The sequence below is a fragment of the Falco rusticolus genome, chromosome 5 (genome assembly GCF_015220075.1).
Source record: "Falco rusticolus isolate bFalRus1 chromosome 5, bFalRus1.pri, whole genome shotgun sequence".
Lineage (NCBI taxonomy): Eukaryota > Metazoa > Chordata > Aves > Falconiformes > Falconidae > Falco > Falco rusticolus.
Genome location: NC_051191.1, coordinates 34661956 through 34689893, shown reverse-complemented (window position 1 = coordinate 34689893; position 27938 = coordinate 34661956). Strand labels below are relative to the sequence as shown.

At 38.3% G+C, this 27938-nt stretch overlaps 1 protein-coding gene across 4 annotated transcripts in view; it reads right to left on the bottom strand.

Moving 5' to 3' along the window:
• PTPRR (protein tyrosine phosphatase receptor type R) overlaps positions 1-27938 on the bottom strand; it is a 148384-nt gene that overhangs the window by 87315 nt on the left and 33131 nt on the right. Inside the window, exons 1-2 of one of the 4 annotated variants that reach the window (XM_037390052.1) lie at positions 26738-26849; positions 25968-26057 (exon numbers count right to left, since the gene is read on the bottom strand). The exons of 2 other annotated variants lie outside the window; for them this stretch is intronic. In XM_037390052.1, coding sequence (XP_037245949.1) covers positions 25968-26057; positions 26738-26752 — 105 coding nt within the window. In that variant the 5' untranslated portion in view covers positions 26753-26849. Of the gene's footprint in view, positions 1-25967; positions 26058-26737; positions 26850-27938 lie in introns of those variants that run through there. One more of the 4 variants, XM_037390053.1, reaches the window with a different exon arrangement.

The window sequence follows — 27938 nt, the reverse complement described above, 5'->3', positions numbered from 1 at the left end:
ATGCCTGTTAACAAAAGGCTGTCTGGCTTCTACCTTATATATATATAGCTGTTGGTATACAGCTAAAACTTAAGGCTTAAGTTTATCAGGAGAGGTGTGTCTACTCAAAAGAGTTCAGAAGTGTAAAAGCAAAACAAAAAGCTACAAAGCCTCAGGAAAAGTGGAGCAACATGATTTAACAGGCATATCACCGGAGACTATTTTTTATACACAATGTCTAAAAGGAGCAACTGACTTTAGCTGATTTTGAGAAAATATCTCCATGATCTATCATTTACAAGCTCTTGTTCCTTTTAGTTGCGATAAGACAGCAACCCATTCCGCAAAGGGTCCTAACCAGAAAATGCTTCTGGGAGAAAAATCTGCTGACATTATCCCACTGGAATACATATGACTGCCTGGGGACCTGCAGGCTGCCCCCGGGGCAGCTCGGTACCCAGCTAAACACAGATGTGCCAGGCCTGCACGGCTACTGCTCACTGCACAGGAGCAACTCAACGGATCCCATCAGTGCCGGACTAAACATGCACTATAATTTCTAAGATGCAGATGTGAATTTACCAGAGGGCTTGAAAGAGCTGTATCTCCTGCATTATCCTCATTTTCCCCTTCCCTGCTGTATTTTCCCTTCACACTGTGCTGGTAAATCATGTATTTTGGGCTGCTCTCGTGTCCCATCTCTCACTCCTCCAATGAGAGAGAAGCCACAGTGTTGTGCAGCAGTCTGAATGTATGCGTTATATCCATTCACCTCCTCTCTTGCCAGCCCTGCACAGCAGAGACCCTATCACACAACTCAGCATGAGGGTGTAGGCCCACTAGGTGACCCAACAGGACGGCGTGACACAGCACCAGAGGTGTACAGCAAAGGGCTCAGCCCCATTTCTACCGTGACATTGCTATCACGGCTCTGTACGCAGTACCAGCAAGTTCAGCTTCACCAGAACAAGCTGGATCAGTTGCACAAGAGCAATACAGTTTCTCTGTATATGACTTCAGAGTATTTCTGGACACCAAGATACCATCATTACTACTTGACTAAAGCAGTAGGGTAGCGTGTTACCTTGATGAAAAATGTGGTAGGTCACTGCTAATGTGGTAGCTGACTGCCAAGGTCATTAGGGTTGGCAGGGAGCATCCTCAGTCTGTCAGCTAATCTCTTCTTTGCCTTTTTTCTGAGTTTGAACTATAATCAACAAACTTCCCTTACCAGCTTCATCATTAGATTTTGTGTATAGTAGTGGAGGAATGCTCATTTCACTAGCTGAAACAAAGCTGAACAAAGATGATAGACCATAAAACGGAACAACCCCATGCTGGGATGAACAAAGGAACCTAAGATCAACAAAACTGCTTTTACAGCTTCTTGTTTCTATGATCTTTTCCCCATTACATATAAAATTCCCAGAAAACCTTCCAGAAACTGCATAATTAAATGACTGGAGGGAAAAGAAGAAACTAAAAAAATAATCAAAATTACCATTTTTTAAAGAAATCTCCATGTTTTAAGCAAAGGAAACAGCAAGAGGAAGGTAAACATTCATAAATATTCTTTGTTGTAGCAAAAAGGTTTTCAAAATATGATTTTTTCAGTTGTGATTTTTCCCCAAATTGATACTGCAAGAGAGGACAGAAATAAGATCGGTGAAGCTGAATGTCATAGCTGAGACCCCTCAATTTTTCATCTACCTCTTGCCACAGGATACAGGAATATATGAGGGAGAATTCTTTGATCAACTCCATAAATATATGCTTCATATTTGCCATGTTAGACAAAACCTAATCAGTAAAATTTTTTTCTGTCTGTCTACACAGAAGCCATTTTACCCTCTCATAGCCTGCCATATTTAACAGAGCAATGTCTGTCTCTCAATAACTTTCTGGTATACTTTCCTTTTCTGAGAGCTGATCAGCCTGTGATGCAAGGGTCACATTCATGTGCACAACTTGAGGCAACTCACTTTCATCTGCCTTAATCAGGGATGTTTATAAGGCAGCTGAAAGGAAAGAAATCCCATTCATTCACTGCCAGCTATTCCTGCAGGTAGGTAGCAGCCCCAGACCTCCTGAGGTGCGTTCCCCTGGCAGAACACTACAGGTGGGCAGCGGCTCTTCTTCTGTCCTACTACAACAGGACTGTACAAAGAGGATGGCTTCATTGTCATGACAGACCTGTGCGAACAGGTACATAAAACTGTTACACCAATGAGGCAAAGAGCAGGACCTCTGTTCAACAAGAGCTCGCTAGTCCCATGAAGACTGAGACAGCTCCTACCGGATTACTTGGTATGCATTTCCTGAGACGTGTTTTAGAAAGCTGCAAATCTAACCAGCAGCATGATTTTGTAATAGACAGTATTGTCTTTGTTAGTATTAACGTCTTTTGGTCATCCATATGGTAACTGCATTTCTTCGCTTATGATTGCATACATCATGTTTCCTGGGTCGGGTGTGTTTTCTCAGGCAGGTATAATGTGATCCGGCACCTCTGTTAAGGCAGAATTATTTGTATTCCTCCTAAACCATTTCAAACACATAGTGAGGGTTTACATCATGCTGGGTGACAGGGCGAGCAAGGATGCAAGAACAAAGAACACTTTAGTAATTAATAATAATTCTCAGCTTACGCTAGTAGTTCTTTTCATGTGTGCACACCAAAGGATGCAACGATGGGGACTAAGAACCTTCATTAGGTCTGAAGAAAAATCAGTGCATCACGGCAAAGTACTTATCTTACAAACATGAAGAAGGTACGCAATGCCAACACTACAAGTAAAAATGACAATTTGGACACCCAACACAGAATTCTGGCCAACATCCCTCACTATCTCATTTTCCAGGTTTTGGGGTTATTTTTTATACTTAATGTCAGAAAATGTTAGCGTTCTACCCCTAACAAAGATCCAAAACTTTAAGATTTACATAGATTTTAATGTACAGAAACAGAGGACTTCCCACATATCATTTACAAAGATCACTGAATCTAAGTTCTTTTCATGAACTATTTTTGTGTATGTTATATGTTCTTTTCTCTTTGAAGCCTGTATTATATCTCATTAAATTTTCTTCTGTTTTATCATGAACAATTTTTGCCGTTAATCAACATCATAATATATTACATGACTAATATGCAAAATACAAGACAAGCATTTAAATTATTTGCATAACCTGAATAAGAAGGAAACTTTGTCATGGCAGCTAAATGATGTCTTTTTTTCTTTTTTTACCTAATATAATTTGAAAACATATTCGTGACTCATCAATCTTTTAAAGTTAGACTGTGATTAGAGATTCTAAGCTGTAAGCTTGCAACTGTGAGTTTCTTAAATTTCATTGTAATTCTGTATTCTGTGTCTTCCCTTCTGTCTTGCTCGCTAACAGTTCGTATATAGATTAGACAGATCATAGAGCAGCTCACAAATGAGAAAAATGCATTTACCAAAATATTTTGCAAACTGAAATGAATAGATAATAAATTATTTCCATTTAATAGGAGTCCAAATAGGCTTAATCTTCTACCTGAACAATGAGAATTTTGCAATTTATGTAAGTAAAAAATCCAAATCTTCATTCAGTGACTCAAACCTTTTTAATTTCAATTTTAATATTTTGGAGAGGATTTAGTAAAAGGAAGTAGAATATACAGCTAAATAAGAAAGCTGACAGTTTTTGTCATTTAAAGATATTTTTAGTAAAACTTTTGTGCAAGAAAGAAGCTGCTAGTTGACAGTCTTTACATCTTTATGGAAGATGGCTATTTGGATATAAGATTTATGTATACCTGTGTATTCAACCTTCAAGTACAATAGAACACATGTAGAGCTTTAATTATTAACAAGGCATGTGGTTGTTTAGGCTGAAGAGGTATTACATCTGCATGCAATGAGAAGCAGCAGTGCTGTTCTTGGTTCAGAGCTGAAATAATGGGAAGGTAGATAGATGATGAGAGCTGGTCCTAGGAAGCAAGAACAGACTGGCTTAGAAGCTCAGAAAAGCCGAAAGAGAATCAGATTTAATGTTATCAATCCAGTTTGCTTCCCCTCATCTTTTCCTCCAACGTTCAAATTTCATTAAATAAACTTGATGAAAGGGATAATTTCACACCGTTAGTGATATTTACACTTCTGGATATGAGTTCCCTCTCTAGAAAAAGGTTGTAAATCAGAATTTCCTAAAGAGCCTCATAATGAACATGACCTTCAGGCTGGCACTGCTCACCTATCCGCAGAGCAAACCCAGTTGCAGACTGCTTTGAATTCGGAAAATAGTGACGGTGGCAGTGGCAGTGCCTCTCCGGCCTAAGGCTCTTGTCTCAGGTATCCCACAGATCTGGAAAAGATAGTCTGCTCATGACAGCTCCAACTTGTAAATGGTTCTGCTGGCCACAATTAAAAAGCCCCTTCAGGAGAGATAGAAAAATACTTCGTGAGTTGCAAATATGCTCTGGCCCTCTAGGAACACCTGCTGCACTGCTTTCAAATCCAGAGAGTGCTGACATCTAGACGTTCCCCACTTATGAAAATCCAAAGTGCTTCCTCATGAAGAAAAATACAAAGCTTGTGAAAAGACTAGAAACAGAATAACAGAAATTATGTTTCTGTGAAGAAGGCCAGTTTTAATCCCTTTAGATAACCACGTAAATACTGTAATGGGGGGAAAAAAAGCCTACATGAACTGCTGGCAATAGCTAAAGGAATAAAAACTATCAATGGATACCAAGGGGCTGTGGACTTGTCTACTTAAGCTTTTCTGTTTAAATATCAACAGGGATACACGATACACATCAAGACAGCAAAATTTTCCTAATGATAAAGAAGTAACAACTTCTAGATATTTTTGAGAGGTAAGAAATCAAGGGGTGATAGTAATGTGATGTATATTGTATATATTTCAATCCAAAAGTAATCACATTGGATGCTGAAAGAGCAAGTAGAAGGGTAAACCTGCAAACATGCTGGAACAGATGACTGACTGCAGAAAGTTTCTCCTAGCTCTGTGCTAGTCAACATCCTTATTAGAAGTCTGTTGAGCCACACGAAGTCATACGGAAGCTTGAAGATAACACAAAAGATTGAAGGTTACTCAGAATCAAGGAACACAGGATAAACAATAAGGTAGGTCAGAGCACTGGGTAGTTCAGGTGAAGTTCACCTGAACATCATGTACTTAACATGGCTAAAATCAAGACAATACAAATCTTGGAAAAGCACACGTAATTCACCTGCAAATAAATATATTTTTAAAAGGAGTGGCTCAGAAAGTGGGTCAGTTCATATCTGATAACCGAGTGAACAGGTACTCTGAGGACAACATGCAGGCTAAGGTTACGTGAATACAATCCCTACCCAACCCCTCTCTGAACTGGCTGGAAGCTGTACAGCAACGTCCGAGTGGTGGCAAAATTCAGTTATTACATCTTGTATCTTGGTAACCAACAGAGAAAACTACATGCAGGCTATCATTTTCTACCACTTTTCAATTCATTAATATCTCACTTATGCTGGTGATCAGGAGCACAACCGTGACCATGACCACACACCTTCACATGCACACAGTTTCTATGGGACATGGTGATTTTGTAACCCTCCAGCTGCCTCCAGTTCTGTAAACCCTTATTGACTTTGCTTCTGCTGATGAGCTGAGACTTACCAGGTGACACAAAACACCTGAGGGGCAACCTGCATAGACTGCAATTAACTCTCAGTTCCTATTTCTGTTATTTAATTAGCAACATCAATTTTGAACACTACACACACTGATCACAAAAAATACAGGCAATTACCAACAGTCATCAAATCTATTTTCTAAATTACATGCCAAGGATAGATGATTTTGAAGTACAAATATAATGGAAGTGAAACATTTTTTTTAAGCTGTGTCTCTGCTGCGTAAGCTTAACAGTTCCTCACATTAAATGATAACTCCTGTTTAGGGTAAGCGGACAGATATAACAGTCTAATAACAACCATTCTCCTCTGTGGAATTCTCAGAACGTGTTTTCCTACAGAACAATATAAAGATGCAGAGTGTGCATAAAGAAATGAACTAGAAGTGAGTTAGGCCTTGGGAGCATCATTTAGTCTTTTTGCTAATCTACGCAGATGTACACTGGAAAGGGTAAGGTGTTCAGTGGTTAAGCAGGGCTTTAATATCCCTGTTTTACTTTGGATCCTGCTTCACCTGCCCGCAACTGAGTGCTTCACAGTTCGTGGTCCAGAGCTTTCAGGAATAGTCCGTAAGTGCATAATCCTGAACACTGAAGTGAATATCTATGCTGGAAAAAGCTCTCCTTTCAATCCTATGGTCATGTAACATAGAAAGCCTAGGAGCCAGGTCTGTGCCTAGAGGACTCTACTGCCTTCTGTGTCATTAAAATGAGGAAAACTGAGTTTCTCTGGTTAGTTCCTGGTGTTACACCTTACTATAAATCAGCAAGTGCTCCAGGTTTCTGTTGAGCCTGAAGTAAGCCAGAGCTGGGGAAGAAGTGCAGATGCTTCTGGCAGTGGCAGAGGTTAGATTCAGCCAATGGCTCTAGGCTTCTGCTGCACTGGAAAGACTATGGCTGTGAATGAAAGGGATTATTATTTCTGATGAACTCCAAATACACAGACAGCTGCAAGCTGGGACCCACTGCTGCTCACACAAGCACCAAAGTCAATGATACTTCACTTCCATGAAGACAACGACTCCAAAGCAGTTGCTGGAACTTGATGCAAACTCCTGAAAAGCAATCGCTTAGCCAGGAGGATGGAAGCTATGGAAGGAAGCTTGGCAATGTGTATAAATATCTGACGGCAGAAAGTACAGAAGATGATGCTAGGCTCTTCTGGGTGCTGCCCAGTGACAGGGAGGCAATAGGCACAAACAGAAACAGGAGGTTTCATTTATCTATAAGGAAACACTTTTTTTACTACAAAAGTGGTCAAACACGGATTGCCCAGAGAGGCTGTGGAGTCTCCATCCTTGAAGATATTCAAAACCCAAATGGAGAAGGTCCTGAGCAACCTGCAGGTCTAAGGGACCCTGCTTTGGGCAGGGCGTTTGGACTATACAACCACCAGAGGCCCCTTCCAGTCTCAACCATTCTATGATAAGAAATCAAACATGACATTAAAGTTCAGCCAGAATCAGTGGTATTGTTCTATGCATTGTACTCGTATTGCCAACTTACAGCAACTCCTCCCCTAGAACAAAAATTTGGAAGTAATTCTCTAAGGGGAAAAGACACAGACATTTTCTAAAGGGAAAAAAGTAAAATCAATAAAGTAAGAAAGTTTAAAAAATGTTTATTTCTTTCAGGAAGAAACTCTCTGGCTTGCTGTTTAAGTGTTTCATCAAGATCACTTTCCCAAAGCTACAGGGTTGACAACAATAACATGAGAAACTTACTTTTGTATCTAATATTAAACAGCTGTGTTTATGAACAAACGCATGGCACAGACCTGCCAAGAACAAAAGTGGCATTTTGCAATCATTTTCCAGAGCAGCTCTTATGATTGTTCAAGGAACATGAGTGCTCCTATTAACTTCCACAAAATTATTCACATATTCTACATTATGCTTCAGCATGTTTCTGCCTTGCTGCTTATTAGCCTTTGAATTTTATAGAACACTTATAATAGGATCGTGGACAGTGAGTGCATGGTACACAAGGACAGCTCCCATCACTATTTACAAATCTGTTATGTGTATAACACTGCAAGGAGGAAGGCACTTCCTTCATATCACTTCACAGCATGAAATTTTCTGAAATATGTATTCTATTTCATGCTTAGTTGTGCATAAATTGGCATAAAATCTTACAATAGATCATGAAATAAAATTAAAACATTATTTATACTGTGCCAGCACTTACATTTTACAACAGAAGCACACAGCCCTACTGGTTCTGACCAAATGTCCAGCTTTCACAATGCTGTCTCATTCACAGCTGTAAGTAGACCTGAAGGGAAAAGTAAGGACAGGGCAAGCATATGAAATCTCTCCCCTGCTACTAACCCTGTGTCAAACCACTTCTGGCTTGGAGGATTTTCTGAGCATACTGTAATTTGCCATAACAATAACCTCCAGCAGATCGCTCTTCAAAGTTCCTTCTGTGAACCTGAAAAAATGTCCTGCACCCACAGCAACACCAGGTAAGATCTACTGCTCACTGTCTGGAGAACCGCCGCCTTCATCTGATCTGAACCTCACTCCTTCTGAAATGGATGCAGCTGTCATGCAAAGAGGAGGCAACCTCACAGCACAGACATTCCCATGATGTGAGCTGGGGCACTGAGTGCACAGGTTAGGCTACAGAGCTGCTCTGGCCTGTGCTTACCACTACAGAATGCTGACTTCCCCTCAAAAGCCTCACAACATGCTCTGATATTGTATGGTCTACATGCTTTGTCATGTTTCAATCAGGTTTTCTTCATCTGGTTTCAAAAAAAAAACACTTTTACAATTAATTAGTACTGCAATATTGCATATTTTCTTTTCTCTGTGCTTTCTTTTAGGATTATTTCTCAACAATAAAAGCATTTTGTTGATGAATTAACTATTGTCATAAACTGTTGCAAAATTCTGGCTTATTTCAAACCAGAGATTTTGTCAGGTGTAAGAGGTTCTAAAGAGCTTGAAGAAAGCCACTTAAAACTCTCTTTCTCTTTAGAAAGTGGTGATAATTAAATAAATTATGTAAGTGTGAGTTTGCAGTTACTGAACTCAGTAGCAGTGCCCCCAGTAGCTTCTGTAATACAGGTTTCAACCCTAGATTTTGCTTCATTCATTAGGAGCATAGCAGGAGAGCACAGGGAAGCTGCAGGAAGGCTATCTCCTTTTGGTATCAATATTAAAAATTTTCCCCTCTGAACTTGCTAGAGATCAAAGCACTCTGCAGAAGCTGTCAGATTGGGATAAGCTTCTGAGCCAAGTTCCCTGCCTTCTCACCTGCCCAGTGTTTCTGATGAAGGGACATAAAGGTGCCAGGCAAATACATGTTTTCCAAGAGACTTTCTGCTTGATCATTTCTGACCACCACATTTCTTTCCCTCTACAGTTCATGGAATATGAGATCGAACCTAGACCCAGGATGCTAAAGACAATTGTTTAAGCTGGTGCTTGTTCTAATTCAATCATTACACTAGGATTAACTTTACTTTGTTTCAGCAGAATTACTATCATTGCAAGGCAGAACACTAACTATTATTTTTTTTTTTTTTTTGCGCCTTCTGGAAAGGACACATTTAGGCACACAGATCTTTTACACAAAGGATGAAGAGACACATTGGATGTGGTTTGAAGACAAGAACTCTCTACATAATGGCATATGATAAAAACTATCCCCTTTTTTTTGATAGCTACAGCTTACTCTTCCTTGCCCCCTCACCAGCTGTTATTTTTCTATATGTGAAATGCATCCAAATCATTTCACATATACAAAAAAAACAACCCAGCCACCAAATCAAGCTAAGAATAGAGCAATTCAAACATATGACAACATGATATCCAGAAAACCACTCACGTTAGTCATTCAACTAATCAAGTCAAACACCATATTGTTAGAATTTACTTAGCAGCCATTGCAGAGACTGAGAAATGGCACAGTGGAGCGGAAAATCTCAGCTAGAGACAGTAACAGAGCTGTAGCTTGTGATATTGCCTATCCCTCTGCTCCACACCCTTCATGGCCTCTAGTGGCATAAGAAAAAGACATCTTTCAAAAGTACATTTCTGTATATTCAGAATAATTTGAAAATTACCTATGCACTGACTTTGAATGCACAAAGCCCTTAGAAAAGGATACAAAGTTTTCATGTACAATTTAGTTATCCACATTTTCATGTGACTGCAAACTATTTCAAGAAAGTTAAAGATGACAACAACCCTATGTCCAAAATAACATGGTGTCTTTGCAGTATCAGGGCCTGGTAAAAGTTTTTTTCAGTTTTTCAGTATTGAATAAATAAACATTACATGACATAAAATAAAATATAAGACCATTACATTACTTCATTCACTAGGTCTGAGGCCTACAGAGTACTTTGCCTATGGTGACACATGGGGACTTTTCAGCAGGAATTTATCAGGGTAACAATGCTTCCATTACAGTGGGATATCACTCTCATGCTTTAAGCCCATAGAAAATTGTTCATAGCTATAGCATAAGCTTTGCAAAAATCACAAAAAAAGCTGGCTAAAATGTATAGTATCTTGTTGCACACAGAGGAGAGTAGCGATAAAAATCTCTTTGTTTTGATTGTGTACAATAACAGCCCTCCACTTTTAGCAGGTAACTTTGTTACGGACTTATTATCACTAAACTTGTACTGCCCAGCTGACTCTCTGTATAAGGTATGCAGAACACAAACTAACAATTCCTCTCCATAAAAAATGTGGGGTTTTCCATCTGTCAGTATCTTGGTGGGAGAAAATAAAGGTTTCAGAGAGACAAGCTTCTGAAACTGGTATCAGAAAATAATAACATGCTTCCAATCTGAGGCAACAATTAAACATTATTAATTATTCAAAAGCTCTCATCCAAGCAATCAATGCTAAATAGCAATTTAAGTTCTAAAAATGTAACCATGTTCCTAACCTGGACTAGCACCAGCTGAACAGTATAGTTGTTTCCACTGGAAGACTCCGCAATAACAGATACATTGCGGCTCTGGAAAAAAAAGGTTCAAAAAAAAGGCATATGACACTGAAGGGCTCTGGAAAATGGGGTCCAGGGAATTTGTGGGCTGGAGTGGAGTGGTACAGTTATGATGTTACTACTCCACAGAGTCTGCTCAGTCTTTCTTCTGCAGAAAGCCAGGTTACACATGATGCAAAGATGGACTTCTGGTTCATGAAGAGAAACCACGGAGGAAGGCAGGTTTGCAGTAGGATGCTGGACAATTAATTCAGTAGCTGAAACACAGGAGTTTGTCCTATTCACTGCTCTCCATCAGGAGGGTTAAATACAGGCAGCCATGATAACATATCAATTATTTTCAGCATTTAAATCTGGCAAAGCCTGGAAAAAAAAACAGTGATCAATAACTCCTGGACAAAATTCACCATTCAAAATTCTTTATGATTAGTGAATAAATCAAACACAGGCATATAACCAAAGTGTGTTCAAATAGCACATCAGGAGAGCGTATTAAAGACCTGACTACACCTGATGGATTTGGATGCCCCCAAGCATGTCCACAGTGGGGTCTGCAGCTTGTTGCAAAAGCTCTGTGTAATAGGGAGACAGCTGGCAAATCTAGAAACGTTGTGCTTCCTGACCATCCCTGAGGCTGACATACCAATGCGGTGCAAAACTGCTATATGGAAAAACATCGTAAATTGCACATAGAGATTAACCACATTAATCCAAATATAATCAAAGTGTTACAATATTTCTCCCACCCAAAGCAGGCTTTAAAAGATTCATGTCCTTTAGTGGCGTATCATCACTTTTTTTTTAGTAGCTTTCTGTATGTAATGAATATCTGAACCACTTTAGTACACTTTTTAAAAGATCCAGATATGATGTTCATTGGTGCCATTATTTTATTTTAACAATTAATACCTTGAGCAGTTGATTGAATCATAAAATGGGAATTGGACAGGGAGAGCAGTTGAGCTGTTCTTTTTTTAGCAGTTGGACAGACCTTCCACTGTTTAAATTAACATGACTGATGCAGGGTGAGGAAAAGAAAGACAAGGGAAATTATTAGAAGAGTGAGAGGTAAAGATTTGTTTTAATGATATAAAAATGAAACATGGAACCCCTGAGATGCCTTGGTTTTGTATAACTGCAAGGTGTGGGAGGAAAGTGATCTGTGGCAAAAAGTTTATGCCTTACTGTGCCTGCTGACCAGACAAGAGCCTCTGATTCACAGCAATAACGGTGAGTGCCCTTCATGTAAAAGGATGTCTACATACATTACAAATTGGTTTACAAACTATACACAGTATTAATTATACACAGTGCTGCCATTTATCACAGAAATTCAGCTGTCAGTGGGAGAAACAGAGCAAGTAACGAGGGCAGGAGTACATGCTCTATCACCCCTGTCCCCACAGATCCATGCTGTATGTTTTGCAGTGAATCTTCCTCTTTTTCTAATGGGCAGGGTGAATAATGACCTGCAATAAAGGCAGGCAGTTTAAGTTCTGCAAGACAGAGCTCAGCAGGCCTGAGAGCTGCCCTCTTTTCTGACACGTTACATGTAATAAATGACAAAATGTTTGCCACATCTCCCCACTTTGCTTGCCTGCCACCAAATAATGGATGCCTGCTGTTATTGATACCGTGAGAGCAGTTATCCTTCCTGCTCAGGTGGAGAGGCGTGCATTTTGGAGCTCAATATTTCTGTTCCAGCCCTCGCTGACTGCAGGGTTGCAGAAATACTCAGTGCTTTCATGTATCTGACAAACTGCATAAATGAAGCAAAACTACATGTTTTGACTTCCCACTGAAATGAGGAACCAAAAAAAGCATTTCCTACTAACTGATATTTTCCATTTGGCATTCTACTATTGGGCACTTAGAGAAAAAAAAAAAAAAAGACAATGAAAAGTTAGGTTTTGCCAATGTTTCCACCTACATTGAAACAACAAAGCAGTCAGAAGTCTCCCAAGGGAAACGCAAGATGTAAGGTCCACCACTCTATGCAATCATAGCTGGGAGAGCTGAATTGTCATCTCTGGGCCCCCAGGAGAAAGTGACACCCACAGAGTCAGTTAGCACTCTTGGTGAAGGAAATCCTGATTTCCTTTTCAGAAACTCCTCCATTTTATATAAAGTACATTCAATCCACAAATGGTAGAGAAAGAGAATCTAGCCTGGTGGTTAGGACACCAACAGTGCTTGAGTGCAACAGCTACCGTTCCAGTAAATCTCCCATTAGCTCACATTAGGTAAGAACTTGTCAAGGCAAGACAATGAAAGCACCTGCCCCAGAAAAGCAGATAGTCCAGAAACTAAGTTCAGAATCCACTGAAGATGAGAAAAGGTTTCCATACCCTGGGAAGTGTATTCTAGAGACTCAGCTGCTGCACAGGGGATTTTCTGTGTCCTCTTCTTTGCCTTTCCCACCAGTTTTTCAGTCAAAGCTACTTCCTGAATTAGACCTGAATGTGAACTCTCTTGGGGATGACTTTTTTGTGACAAATTTATTACCTACCAAAAATATCTGAGTCAGCTTTACTGATTCTGGCTCATGTTAAAGTGGGTTAAAAACAAATCTGTCCAACAGAAAACTGATTTCTAGACATCTAAACTAGCCTTAGCAATGCCGATGTAGCTAAGAATTTATCCTCTCATTACCATTTTTTCTTGTGAAGTGAGTTGGTCGGAAGAAACTGGGAATGCACAGATCATTGTTTCTCCACTCATCACTTCCTCAGCCAGAGGAGTCTTTCTGAAACTGGTAGAAGACTGTATTTCCTTAAATAAACCAGAATAACAGGCACTAATTTAAATACTCTGTTCTAGAATACAAGTAAATTTTATATTAAAAAGAAAATATCTGTATTTTAAAACTAACTTTTCCTATGAACTCTTTACTTCAGTTCAAGACAGTGCTGCTAACTTGCATGCTCCCCACAGGTGAAACCAGAAGATGAAAGTAATATGTCTCTGAATAAAACCTGTAGCTGGAATATATTTTCTGCACTGTTACTTGATTTCACAGTTTATTATTCCTGTTGTTATCTCAGCAAGGAACGTTCCTTTATATTTGCATGCTACTTTTATCTATTATCTTTAATTGCCTGGCTCACTTTAATTATTTGCTTGGGAAATTCTGGGAATGTCAAAGAAGAATCTCTTAAAACAGTGACTGTGCTAAGAACCCAAGATTTCCTTAGCTGTCTGTGCATTAAAACCACTTCCTGCAATTATTCCATCACTTTTGACTTTGTTTTTAAAAAGATGCTTTCTGGACTTACAAGGTCAAGAATAGTCTTCCTCAAACATGAATGAACTTCAAATCACGCAGAGTTGTCTTCCTGAGCTTTGCAAACAGTCTTTACTATTGCTTTGGGAAGCATGAACTGCTGCATGTATCTTTCTAGGACACTAGCTGAAAATGTCATTGCCGATATCATTAAGCACTGCTAAAATTTTAATTTTCTTGCTAATGTACTTAAGCCAATAAAAACATGTTCCTGCATGCATTTTAGATGACAAAACCCATTCTTCTCCCTAGCTGACCCATAACCTCCCAGAAAAGTCTCTAACAGTCTTGAATTTCTCCATGTAAAAATCAGAATGCCTTAGACAGAAATGTCAATTGAAAACAACAGAGGTGGCACCATGATGATAATTTCATCTTTATTCAAGAAAAATGAACCTTAAAAAATCCAGGGGAACCACCACAGAGTTGTTTGCTTGCTGTTATAATGAAGCAACGCAGAATCTGGCCTTGCCACTGGCTTGCCACATATTATCTACCACTTTAGCTATACTGAGTTTGAAAGATGAAAAAGAACAAACCCAAAGATGACACTTTCCTCCAAGATTTGTTTAATTGGCTCATATCATTTTGCCAGATCTTTGGGTGGTGAAAGTGGACATGGAGCCATTGAGTGGAGTTTGCTGATTTACACTCCAGAGGGATCTATTACACTTTGGTTGTGCTGAAGCACGGACCACCTCAGTGCCCCACGCTGCTTCTCTCCCTCCAGACTCTAAAACCTAGCTTAAGGTCAGTAAGTGAAGGCACTTGTTTTTCTTTGTTCTAGACATCTTCGTAATCAAATCTATTAGTGCTGATTTAATAAACGACATAAAAAAAGAAGGCTAGGCAGAGTTCTAAAGGAACAGGTGAAAGATCTGACAAGTATGGTAAGTTCAAACACGGGCCCTTGAATAACTGATCTTCACGCTAATCTTTCTGACAACCAGACACAAGCTATAGACTTCCTTTTTTTCTAACTAGACTCTGCTATGGTCAAGTATTCAGCTTATGAGAGGAGGACAAAGGAGCTGTGGAGTTCCTCCAGCAGCGATGAAGAGAATTGGGCAAATAAAGCTAGCAGAAAGAACAAACGTGTTAAAAATCTGGAACCAAAGCTGCCTGCATTCAGTCACAATCTTTCTTTTTACGTTGCTGGATTTGGGGTAGAGTTGTACTAAGTAAGAAAACCTAACAGTAGGAAAGCTGCTATTTCTCTATTTGAGAAAAAGCTAAAAACCTGTTCACAAGGTGTCATTTATTTCTGTCAAAACTCTTCACTGTGCATCTCCTCTCTGGTCTGTTCCCAATAGCTTTAGACAGCCCTCCTTTTTCATATGCAAGCCCCTGTTGCAACCTGCCACTTCTGCGGGCTACTTCTGGTCAGGAGGGATTGTTTATTGACAGCTGTAATGTCATGATTTAAATCACTTTTGCATAAGTCTTCTGAAGTCTATTAGTTTATGAACTACAGAATAAGTAACAGCCTGCTGCTCGATGATACTATGCTACATGTCCTCATAGAGCTTAATGGGGTGGAACGTGTGCAGCAGTTTCATATACAATGTGTACAACACATATATAACTTTTTAGAGGGATGGTGAGAGACTATTTCTAGAGTCTTTTCTTTAATGCCCTTAACAGTAAGCTAATAAAAACAGTGTCCCTGAGAACAAAAGGACACATTTACTTATAAGAGAGCAAGCAGAAACTCAGAACATCTTGCTAGAATGCAGATTTGATTAAAACCCCACAAAGGATACTGTTATGAAAGGGACATATACCAGATGGGCTCAATTTCTTAATAAACAGAGGAGTGATTTTTCAATTAGTTTCAGAATCAGTTTGGAAGCTCTCTAGAAGTGAAAAAGAACCTCTCAGTTACACTGATCTGACACTGCACTGTACTGAAATGATACAGCTACAAGTAGGTGCCTGAAAATAGATGTACCTGTTAGGTCATTTGGCTAGATTTGTTGCTAGTGTAGTTTCTCTGAAGTCAGTAGTGCTATACCAGCCATATATTTCATTCATCATGTTTTACCATCCACACTTCAATTTTTGGAATAATCAGACATATTGTGCGTGGTAAGCATATGGTGTAGTTGCAAACCAGAAGATCTGCTCTGAAACTATTTTTGGTTATTTCCCTCTCTTCTGTCACAAACCCAGAAATCTATAACAACAAATACTGTAACTGAATGGCTGTGTCTTCTGTTATAGCAACTATGCTGAAGTACCCAGAGATATTAATTCAGTACACACAATAAAAATCCTGTTTAGCGTTTTTCATGACACTAGATGGTAGCGGCAGTGCATGAAAAAATAGTTCTCTCTATAGTCCTGAATAGAAAGCTATAAGACTGGAAAATGAACATTGGCACTCATCTAGCATTTACTTTCTGTTGGCAAATAATAGAATGGTAGATTTTTTTAAACCCTTTCTAACATAAAGCAGTAAATTTCCCCTACTAATTAATTATTTACAAGCATGAGAAGTGAAATCTTTCCATGAATCCTCCATACATCTTTCAATTATTTTTTTTTCAGAAGGATAATAGATCAATTCTCCTAAATGTGAAATTAAATAAGTATATTACTGGCAGTAACAGTCTCCAAAATACCTGATATACCACATCATAGCACTCAGACAGGGTATTTTTAATTTTTAGGATTGTCTTATGAAACATAAAACCCTGTCCCTGTCAGGGAGAAACTTAACTACTCCCTCTCTTTATCTCTCGTTACAATGATCCCTACTCTTCCAGACTTACCTAGTATTCTAATGACAGTGGGAAACATCGTTTCCCTGTATATTCCCTCTCCTCTGTCTGCTGCATAACTGTACCTTTCCCTGCAAGTGGGAGACAAAAGTACCTCTGTGCCAATTAGCTTCTCAGACATTTTTAAGTAAGGGAATCAAGCCTAACTGCAACACACAGTGACAGCTGGGTTGTGGCAAGTCAAGTCACATCCTAAAGAGGATGCAAGGTAACTAACCGATGGGTTTATCCAGGTTATCTGCTGTTGAACACGCAGACAGGCACTCTAATAGTAAACATATCTCTCTGCAGCATCTCATCATAGCTCTCCAGAGCTTGGTGAAGAAACTGTTTTTTGCTGGCAATGGAAATGTGTGTTAGAGCATTTATCCATATTATTTATTTTACTAAAGAGCCCTAGGAAATAAACTATTCACAGGTTTATATGAATAATCCTGTCACTGTTATGAAGGGATCACTGTTAAAAGTTCCTTGCCTTCAAAATGTTTTATCACAGCTCTTGACTCATGCAAATTTAGAGAGTGCTTGGAAAGGCTTAAATCCTTCCTTTATACTCTCAGTAGGAATTGGGTTTAGAAACTACTGTTATAATAAAATTCAAATCGCTTGTTGAAGGAGTGGCAGTTTAAGGCCACTCTCTCAGAGCTGGAAGATGTGAAGGGTAGTCACAGCCACTTGTTTCTCATCTACATACCTTTTCCTCACCATCATCTCAAACATGGTATAATTACAGTGAGTGCCTGATGTTTCCTTCTGCACGGGATCACCTTTCCCATTACTGACAGTAACCAAACTCATAACATACGGTCACTAGTTCCTTTGCGTTCTCTTCTGCTTTTTGAAGCTGTTGGTTCTGGGAGAGCCAGAAGGCCACAAGCAAGCCAGGACATGGGCATCCTCCCTTAAAGCAAGGTTTCTTTCTGTCTAACACTCTCGGGCACAGCATGTATTATATGCCAAAGCAGAAAAGCTGGTGACTTTTGCTCCTCCACTTTTCATTTTATTCTGTATCATCAGAGATGTTCCCATTACTCATTTAAACATCAGGTCTTCAAGACTAGAACTGATAGTTTTGTTAACAAGCAGAGTTCATTTCATTTCTTTTAATCTCTGCTAATACCTGCACCTTTCTCCTTACCACCCACATTCTCTGCAGGCTGGTGGGAGGACTGCCCTAGTCAGATGGGAGATATTGACCTATATCTCATCATGAATTCAGTTTCTCACCAGAGACTTGCTCTGCCATAAGAGAAAAGGGAATTCATTCACTAATGCAGGAAGCATTAGCATGTGTAGTTATATCATCTACAGAGAATGAACTTCATTAACACAAACAATATGGAACCACAAAACCTTTATAGAGCATCTGAGTTCCTTTTTGGGGTTTTTTTTTTGTTGTTTCCTTGTTTGTTTTTTTTTATGAAACATTACCATTGATTTACTCTCCCAGATCTACTCCTTGTTACAGTCTGATGGCCAGCTTAAGTGTTTCATGAGAGGAAGAAAAATCTCAGAAGGTTTTATTTCTCTGAGGACCACATTTATTTGCAGATTTTTTTTCCATTGTTTTTCCCTGTCTCTAATAATACTGCAGCACTTGTAATAAAGAAGACTGTATGTCTAATATAATCTCGTAAATAAGACATTATGCAGTTAACAATTAACTATTAATGGAAGTGAAGATTCAAGGTTTATTTGCTTTTTTTTCTTACTGTTTCTGTGCAGTTGTGCCAAATTTAGTAACAAGTGAGAACAGCTCAGCTCACACTGGGAGGTTAAGACAAATTTTTAAGTATGCAATACATGTTTTCCTGCTAAAGCAGACAGATTCAAATAATATTATATGCCCACTTGGGCTTTCTTTTCTCACCAGGTAACATAACTCTTGCATCTTTCTATAGCTTCATAAAAAATTAAACCATTTTGCAGAAATACTTTCTCCAGCTCACTAGAGAACTGAGTGGGAAGAAGAATAGAGAAAACCACAGAAATTGTTTCAAGGTGATTCTTCATGTGGATCTCCCTGACTGTCTGCTTTCACATAGCTTTAGGATATACACATACTTACACAGGAGCACTGAAATAATTGCTTCCCAAATTGCTGTGAAAAAGGGATGCTGATAACACAGTGATGGGTGCAGAACAACACTTTTGGATAGGATGATACACAACATTTGATGGAAAAGGACAGGCGGTGCCATCATGACATGACTTGGGAGAATATTGGAAGATCTTCTAGTGATTTTCTATGGAATATATGGCAAAAATGGAAAGGCAGTACATGGTGGTACAACATGGTAGTGTAAGGCCTGAAAGAGATCCAAAATGAAGAATGTCTTTGAATGGAAATATAAACTAAAATCTTTATAGTTAAGCAGCTTTTTCACAGGGGTAAATGGGGAAGACTGGATTTCTCTAGCATGGCCTGCTGTGGTGTCAGAGAAGGAAGCAGCAAGTTTCCTCAGAAAAGTCCTCCGGAGAGAGGACAGAGGGAACTTAATGAGTGACCTTTGGAAAAGGAGGATGTGGATGGATTGGGAGCCTCCATTCACCTACTGGTCTCTCTCAGTTGTCAATCTGTGTGGTGAAGTAGAAGGTCAAGAAATTTTGTATTAATCATTAGGGAAGCAGTATAGTTGAGTCATATGAATAAATCAAGAAGAAATACTACTTGAGATAGCCACTATTCCCTTTCCTCCTCCTTCATTCCCCACCTAGGGATGAAATGAGTAGAAAAGAGATGGGAGATGAGGCAGCATAAAAAAAACCAAAACCAAACAACAAAAAACAATTAAATTTAACCTCAGAAGGAAATGATAGAAAAGAACCACAAAGAAGTGACCTTCAGTCACCAATGTGTAATGCAAAAACAACTAATTAGATCTTCAGTAAAGAAGCCAAACAAGAAAATTTGTGTTCCTGAAGTGATAAATTTGGTGGTTTGCTTTCTCCCCCACCATAACTTCCTACCAGCACTGCCACATAGCTTCTTTCCTGCGATAGCTGTCCCAGGGCCAGTTCTCACCTATTTTGGGCAAGAAGACTTTCTGCTACTTTGAGGAAAATGTGCTGGCAAACCACACACATGGGAAAATTCTTTGGAGAACAGTTTCAAAATGGATGATAACACTGCATGATACCATGTGTGATACACACACGCAGGCATATGCATGCATACAAGAGACAGAGCATACTAAATATGGGCTGTATTGTTTTAAATTGTCACCTCTTTTCCCTAGAATGCTGTAAATTGTAGTTTCATAATTCCAGCATGCAGGTAGATACATGTTTCTCATACATACTGACTTTTTCTAATTATTCTATTCCATCCTGAAGTGACTGCTGTAAATCAGATACACACACACTTGTACAGTTAGAATTGGAAAGAAACCGCATGCTTTGAAAGCCTTAAATACATTTGGTATAATTTGTAAGCTAGAGAAACTCTAAAGTAGAGAGCACATTGTGTGAAGACTAGCTTTGATTCAAATTCTTTTATCCAGTAAGCAAGGCCAGGCCAGGAGTTAAACAAGATAATGTGACTTCCGCTGTTTCTGACAGTATTTTTCTCCCTGAAAGATACAAGTATTTTTAATTGAATCAATTTTTAAATTCTTACTATGTGGTTAGAAAATTTGAAACAGGATCACGAGGCCAGTAAGAAAAAAACCAAAAATAATAATGAGAAGGCCTGTTAATCTGAAAAACACAGGTATACTTTTATGTTAAATCACAAATGTCTCTCCACTGTAAACTTTTTGCTCAAGGGATATTGACCTGAATCATTCATGTGAAGCCACCCTGCAGCACAATTCCCCAAGTACACGATCTGCCAGCGCACATTGCTCAGAGGCCACACTGTAGTCTCTGACTGTGACTGCAGAGCACTGCCCTGTCATCTGTAAAACCTCATGCTTGCACTGTCCTTCTTCACCTTGGTATTGCCACTTTAAGAATGTAAAGACAGCATGGCAGATACAATCAACAGTTCTTGGGAAAGGCAGAAACCTCCAGGAGCAGTTGGGAGACCTAGAACCTCACTGGCTTCTCCACAACTGACTCTGCAAGAGCTATAATCTAAAGTGTTTTTTCTTGTAGCTTGCTTGCTTGCTTTCATTTGAGAAAGCACACAATGTCTAGTATTTGAAAGTGACAATAATTTCTTCCTAATGGAGATTTAATTTTTCTTCCTTAACTATGGATCATCTCCATACAATATCCTTACAACAAATAAGCAACAATGCACAATAGTACAAATGAAATGCGGAATTTCCTTTTGCTCAGCTGATTTAGGTGATGGAGCTGCTGATCAATAGACTGTTGGCATTGGCATTTGTAACCTCTCAGAAGTGCAACTTGGTACCTGGCAGCTTTGGGATGCTTTTGAGATCACTGCAAACGGAACAGCTCCTAAACTTTTCCAAATCATGATTGTAATCCACAACAGCAAAAAAGCCATCAGCCCCAGAAGAGCTGGATGAAATATCTCTCTAAAAGTTTTCCCTGAAAAATAACCTAGTCTTACTTTTATACTAAAGAAAACAACATTTGAACGTTTTTAATGTGAAATTTATAAGTAAAAAACCCTCCTCAAACTGGCAAACTTGACCTTACTCCAGCTGGAATTCGTACATTGATTTAGTTTTGGAAAACAAAAACTGTGGTACATCTTTTTTCCCCCTCTAATTCTTCATCTCCAGTCCAAGTTTTTTGCCATCAACTGGAATAGAAGAAATTATTTCAAGCTTTGCTATTTATTTTCATTCCCTTTCCAGTTTTCCTATTTTTTAATTTGTGCTTTGCATTTTTTTGTTATTGCTTAACTTATCCAAATCTTTTCAAGTTTTTAAGACTTAAGACTTAAGTAATTAATTACAGAATGTAAAAGGCAGAAAAGATTAATAAAACACAATCCTGAAAAAAGCACAGGTACAATTAATTCTACTGAATGACATAACAGCAAAAGAGAAATTCAAAAGAATGGTAAAATTGGTGTGTGGGTCTGTGTGCGTGTGTGTGTTAAAAGTAAGTTAAAGTAACTTTTGATCTAACAAATATAATTTTCTATAGAATATCCACAATGTTGGACAAAAATAGAAGAAAAAAATGTCAAAGGTTTTCCGTAAAAAATAATCCAAAAAAAATAGAAAAAGAAAGATACATAGGAGTTTAAAAGCATGTCCCATTACCTTTATAATTAATATATTTTGCAAGAGAACTGTTAAAATTTATAATCACTACTGCTTACAGAGTTTCTCTGGTTTAGGATGATTATGTGCAGCGTTAATCACCAATCTCTGCAAAATACTGAAAGACAAGTAATAACATGAATAGAGTCTTACCAATCAGCTCTTTCACATAGCCATCTCTTTTCCAAGAAAACATATTGGAGATGTTGTGAGCTTTCTGATATAAAGATACTAAGGATGAGGAGAAGGATTTCCTTGCCTCTGTAAGCCTAAACCAAATATGCTTTGACCTCCCTGATCTGCCGTGTTAGCTGTAGTAGAATTCAGTGCTGAACAGTCTGTTATTCCAACAGCTTCAAACTGAGCACCATGCATTAATTATGAATTTTAGATTTTGATTGGCAGAACTGAAAAATTAATTTGTTAAAACAGATGGCAGCCTGTAATTTCATGCCCTGCTTTTGCCCTACCTGCAACATATGCATGCAGCACCTCCTCTGCAAATTAAGCCTTTCACTCAAAAAAATAATAAACATATTTATAGTCTGATTCACAGTTTTACCAATAGTTTCACTAAAATGCTTTCCTTAAATTGTCATAGAAGCAAATGTAGACTTGTTTCTACTAGAGGCATATCTTATCACATCAGATTTTTTAGAGTTATATTTAATGCCAATGTTTTTGTAAGAGATGGATTCATAACAAATTATCCATCTTCATTAGGTAAAGTCAGACCAAACCTACTGAATGTGTTATCTGTGACGTAATGCCAACAAGCCTGTTATTGTGATTTTCATTTTAAGCATTACAGCTTTAATATAAAATATCTATTCTTTGGATCTTTCACAGTACCTAGTATTAAAAGAAACGAGTTTCCTAAAACTTTGATTCTAATGCAAACCCTGTGCAATTTTGCTCAGATTTAAACATACAATTGATTTCTAAATGTTTGTAGTGAAAACCAGCCTATGCTTTTAGCTGTGGACTAAGAATTCTCTGATTTCAGATAACAGAATTAGGAAAATGCCTACCATATTTCTGGATCAAGTTTCTTGCTATTGAACTCAACCATGTCATATAAACTCACTGTAAACTGAAACTATAAGAAGAACCCAGAAAACTAGGCAATATAATCAATACCTTTTCTCCATGAATCTCAGGGACTACAGATTTTTCTTGCTGTTAGTGTGAGAAAATTCACTTAGGAAGCACCTTTTCAGACATATTTGCATACTGTTTTTAGTTTTTTGAAGGGTTTTTCCTTTCTAAAGTCATTACTGTTATATTTGAGAAATTCATAAACAGTTAATGTATATTTGCAACTGCCTCTGTATGTGGCAAAATTAAATAATATCATGTCTCAGTGGAGGGGGAAACTGAGGCATAAACAGCCAGGTCATGCATAAAATCTGAGCTGGCGATGGTGACCAAACTGAGATCACTGTGGACAGTGACATGGTTTAAATCCCATTTCACATCAGAAGGACTTACTCCCAGAGCGCTGGGGAAGGACTTTGCTTGCTTGTTTACACTTAGCCCGTTTCTACACCCAATACAGTATGGGAGTTATTGTACCCTTTATTCCCTCCTTCTAGTAATTTAGGGATTAGGGATGCAATCCAAAGTGAGAAAGATGCGGCTTTAATACTCTCCCTTTTACAAGGAGACTTCAAACCACATTTCCCCAAGAATGAGTCTTGTGTAACAGGCCTTCAGTTTTTGGATTTCCAGCATTCCCCATCCATCCCTTTGAAGCCATTTCAGAGTATATACAAGAAGTCCAGATATTTGAGAGAAGAGATAGAGAACAAAAGTGACTGTAACTCTGCAATTTAGTGACTGCTTTAGGCACAGAAGGAGGCAAGTCCTGGACTCTGTTCCCTGGTTTTTATCCAGTAAATATTTAATCATACCAGTATTTGGTATTTTTTACATAGTTACTAACAATTAGCAATTCTTTCTTAGAAAATAATAACCAAACACATACAAATAGTAATAATTTTTAAATTACAAGCAATAAAGCAATATCTTCTAATGAGTACCTCATGTCATTTTAAGCAGAAGTTCCTGAAACTAATTCCATTCCATCTTTTAATGTTTAATACATTTCAGAGAATTAAGAATTAATTTTCTTCTTATTCATGATTAATAAACATATACTATTATGCATATATATATAAATATATAATATGCACGAAATTTGATATCCTGTTTATGATAAAGGCCTTATGTTGCTAACTATTTTATGATCTTGCATCTCAGAGGACATTCAGTAGCAACATTCACACTTGTGCTGAAGGACCAGAAGAAAAGAGGTTTTATGGCCACATGGTCCCTTCCTGTGCATCCAATACCCGCAGGTGCCACCTGCTGAGTCAGCATTTTGAGGTGCAGTGAATAAAAACCCAAACAGCTTCCTGAAACTTAGAAGTTAGCCACAGCTATGGCTACTATGTGACGATGGCCACACTGCTTCCAATACCTCATCTGTCTCATTTACAGCTAGCTATTTGCAATACACACCGTAATTGTGCCCTTATTAGCTACTCCGGCTTTTAAGGGGGCTATGTGATCAAGCCAGCAAGCAGGTGCTCATGAAAATGATCTTTATAGAGGCTGAAAACATGGAGGTGCTTGGCTAAAATATCTGTGAGTGCAGTAGTTTCTTAAACATGAGCACACCTTGACAGATTTACAGTTGTAGTCAGAAGAAATGGTGTTGGGAAGCTACCCTGCTCCAAAGGCAGTAGGATCTGGGGCAGAGCTCTGACTGTCTCAGAAGATCATTCTTCTCCCAACCTCCTTCCCAGAACTGAATCAAGCAAGCTGTTTGACAAGGCCATGGATATCCAAGTAAACTACTGTTCTCCTATGTGCCACCCTTTCTGGTACCACTTCTGTCACAGGTATTTCACCTCTATTGTTGTAACAAAAGGAGCACAACTAAAAGGAAAAGGCTAAAATTGATGTATGTAGGAGTTCAGCTTGAATGAGTGCTACAGGATTAGACAGATGCACTTTTGTTTTATTTCATGTTATTATGTGACATGACAAGTCATAGAAAGAAAAGCAATTAAAGAACCAGGAACATTTTGTTCATTTCAGCTGCTGTGCTGAAGGAAAAGCTTTTCCTGGATCTCTGCCTCTGTGAATATCACATCTATCCTGGACCACGATCCAAATGTTATGAGAAATAACTAATACACTAAGTTAGGAGAATTGCCTTTTTCATTGTGTAAACCTTCAAGCACTGTTTTGCAAAACTCATGCACAAATGCTCTAAAATACCAGGATGCTATTTAATAGATTTAATATTGTTTGTCATTGATGGAGCCAAGCCAAATGTAAACAGATTAGTTCACTGAACATCAGGCATTAGGTTTGTCCTCAAAAAAGCACATCATGAGTGCTATTAGCCCTTATGGGAAGAAAGAAAGGACAAAACAAGAAATGAAGGATAGTTGCATTCTGGACCGCTCTAGCGGTCTGGAGACTCTGGCAGGGAGCTCTCAGGAAGAGCTCAGCATCGCACTGACCAACAGCAAGTACTGTAGAAGTACTGTAGCTGTCAAAAAGGTATTCTGTACCTACAGATACAATCCTGACAGCTATTCAAAACAAAAAAATGTAGCTGTCCATGCTCACCGAAATCCGAGAGCTTCAAGGTGACATAGTCGTGGTCATATTCATAAGACTCAAAATGACAACATATAAGGAGACAGAGCTCGCTCCATCCCTTCTACGTTCCTCATTCATCTGCTGTGCTGCAGTATTACACTCGCTGTTGGTCCGTAGCTTTCATTTTCCTATGCATTGAGATCTCAGTGCTGTCTAGGCAGAAACTACCAGTGAACTAGAGCCTTTTCTTTTATCAACAAAGTAGAAATGAGCACAGTACCATGTCCTGTGCAGCTATTTATCTAAGGCACGTTCAGTCTGAGCAAGTGTCCATGGGACGGGACCTTTGGCTCCCTCCCCTCAGTGAGACACAGGCAAAGAGATGATCCACTGTTTGAATGGATCCCCAGAGACACAGACTAGACGTGGCTAGAACTTGGGACAGAAACACTTACCTGCCCAAAGTATGCACAGCTATTTTCCATACACCTACATATTGTAATCCACACCAAGGCAATAGAAAAACATACAGGCATGGAGGTACACTAAGCATGAAAGAAAGGAATTAAAAAATTATATATTATCGAAGACCTGTTTCCCATCGTACAGCATCATATAGATAATACTCAAGAGCTGCTAAACTGTCCCACATTTTTTCTAGCCATGTTTTGATGTTAAAATAGCATGTAAATTACTATTAAATAAATGTATATGATTAAATAGTTATTTAAAACAATTCCTCTACTGATTATATTTTTCTGTCATTCAAAAACGCACTGTCAACTCTCCTCATAAAGCACTGCCAGATTACAGACAGGTGTTACACTCCCTGTCAGTAAAGACAATTCTAAGAAGTCACAGAAAGAGGATTTTAACTCCTCTAAAAAGAGGGTTACGGAAGCAATTTTATAAAAAAAAGGCCACTGCTGACCAAAACTTATCCATGTTTGTACGATATACACTTTATAGACTATTAGCACAAGCATTGTGATATTTCATAACTACCATCGCTGTAGAACTAATCAGTGCTAGATTGGTCTGTAAACCAAAATTCAGCTCATTGAAAACACAAGTTGTAACAAGCATTTTCAAGTAACTACAGTAGCATTAACAACACACTGCTAAAATAGAGCTAAGTCACAACTTGATTATACCTTTGTCTATTTTATACCATTATTTCTAGGTTTAAGCACAAAATCTATTTTAAAAAAATCCAAGTACTTACATAATCAGACTTCATTACTGCCTTTACAGTAGCTGGTATACGTTCCTACATTCAAATTAAGAAAGTTGTGCAAGAAATTTTGTGGTCTCTGTTTCTTTTTCAGCCAATGCCTTTCCCCAACAGATGCAAGCAGTTTAATAAACATGGTACTTTATGAGATTAAAGAGCTAGAGATAATCCAGGAAACTGCAAATAACATAACAGGATTAAGTTTTATAGTTAGCTCAGTGGAGTGAAATAAATTTAGTTCACTCTGTTGTGCTAAAATGCACATAAAACCTTTTATTTCCACTAAACCTTCTTCTTGAAAGCTTCTTTACATCAATATCATGGTATATAACAAACTGAAAATACTTTAATAAAAATAAATATATTTAGGAGGAAAAAATATTCTGAAAATAATTTACTTTTGTATTGGTTTATAGAATTGAAAATCTGAGTAGCATTTTATAATACTTAGACTTGGAATAACCTTTCATGCCTTGTTTACTGGGCTATGGAAGTAAACATTCTTCGTTATGATTTTGTTTGATAGCTGTTCGTGAGAAACAATAATGCCTTGTGGAAATGGAAAACTTTGCAACCAAAAAGTCAAAAGAAAACACTTAACTTTCCATGCAATATGCCATTTTGAAATACATACACACAAATATACATAAATACAAGATATACTTTTAGGTAATAAATACAAAGTGTTCGTTGATAATTTAGGAAAGGCAAACCCTTAGCCCATCCACCAAGATAAGGATGTCTGCTGCTTTCAAAAGTGGCTTATTTTCTCCAAATTCATTTGTTCTTTCTGATTCCCTTCCTGCCTCCTTGGCTCCCACTGATTTCCCCTTACTTAATCAAGCTTACAGTGCTTAGGCACTAGAAGACAGTCATCGTTATTAAGACAGAATTCCTACTGATGAATCAATCTATGTATCTAGCATGAAAACTTGCATAACTGCTTCACCAATCAGGGAAGTCACCTGTGTATACTAAAAGTTACAAACACATTGAAAAATAACAAAAACTGTTTCATTTGCTCTACCATCATTACCAGAAAGCACTATTAATGGAAAATAAATGTTTATCTGGTTTTAATAAGAATTCTTTAGATACCCTTTAATTTTTTAAAAAGGTAGAAGACAACAGAAACGCCCATCAATAAATTCATAAACATTCCATAGAAAACTTCAAGGCTATGCACCTTGCA